The sequence below is a fragment of the Atta colombica genome, unplaced genomic scaffold, assembly GCF_001594045.1.
Source record: "Atta colombica isolate Treedump-2 unplaced genomic scaffold, Acol1.0 scaffold200, whole genome shotgun sequence".
Classification (NCBI taxonomy): domain Eukaryota; kingdom Metazoa; phylum Arthropoda; class Insecta; order Hymenoptera; family Formicidae; genus Atta; species Atta colombica.
Window position 1 is genome coordinate 659,412 of NW_017259295.1, and position 1,101 is coordinate 660,512.

Below are 1,101 nucleotides of genomic sequence, written 5' to 3' on the forward strand. Positions count from 1 at the left end.
GTGTGTGTGTATATATATATATATGTCACTGATAGTTGATCAAAAATATATAAAGACATAACAAATGCACCAGCGAGCGAGATCGACTGTCGACAATGAGCGTACAGTCACGTGCTCACGAAATCGGTCAAACATACACAGGACGTCGCGATTCGTGGATAGCACGTTGACGAAGGAACGTGAAACACGGTCAACACGGATGACAACATACATGCATGAAGAAGACGGATGGGTTGAACAGGCAGGCAAGATAGACCAGCATGGTTGATGGTGATAAGATGAAACTAACCTGAATCGCGCGACCGAGTTGCCACGTACCTGTCCCGACGAGTACGACCTGGACGACAAACATCGTCGAATTTGCGGTACGGAGTGTCATGAGGAAAGCTCATGTTAATACGCAACGGAAATATCGCCGTCGTAGCGACGCGACGCTATTTACACTGCGTCCCCGCGCGGCGGAAACGCACGCGGGCGACCACCGTTATCGTTGTCACTGTTGTCGTGGTTGGCCAGTGCCGTTTTTGCGTGAAAAGGATACTTAGTATCAGCATTTTGGTCTGTGGATCGAACGCCAACACCTCACCCTCTATTTCCTTCTCATGGCAGGTTTTACAGAGCACCGTGCTGCCGATGCTAAACCAGTCGCTGGCTCCGGCCATTTTTCACTGCCGACAGGACTCGCGAGCGACGCGCCGTCCCTCTCGCGGCTACGTGCGTCGTTGTACATATAACGTCATCTTGCGAGCGATCTTTCTGATTTTTCCTAGATACTTATTATTGTTCTCGAGAGAGGACGCCACATGTCAGATGTCTTCGTTAAAGACTAGAAGGGCGTTCGCTCTTTGCAGCATTCAGAGGATGCAGCAAAATGTTCTGCGATTTAAAAAAGGTTTGTCTTTTATTCTTGCGCTCTCTGAGCTGGTGCAAACGATGAAGTAAATTGAAGTGAAACAAATATATATTGGCTGCGTTCAATGGAACGTTATTTATTTTGTTGGAAGTTTTCTTTTATTATTAGATTAGGTAAAAATATATATATCTAATCTGAATCAGAGAGAGAGGGAAAGGAGAGGGGGGGGGGAGAGAGAGAGAGAGAGA

The 1,101-nt window shown here is 47.0% G+C and overlaps 1 protein-coding gene across 1 annotated transcript in view; it reads right to left on the minus strand.

Moving 5' to 3' along the window:
• The window catches only part of LOC108687124 (protein LSM12 homolog), a 3,551-nt gene extending 2,884 nt beyond the window's left edge, over positions 1–667 (minus strand). Inside the window, exon 1 of the mRNA XM_018192738.1 lies at positions 542–667. Coding sequence (XP_018048227.1) covers positions 542–662 — 121 coding nt within the window. The 5' untranslated portion in view covers positions 663–667. The remainder of the gene's footprint in view (positions 1–541) is intronic.
• Between the last annotated feature and the right edge of the window lie 434 nt (positions 668–1,101).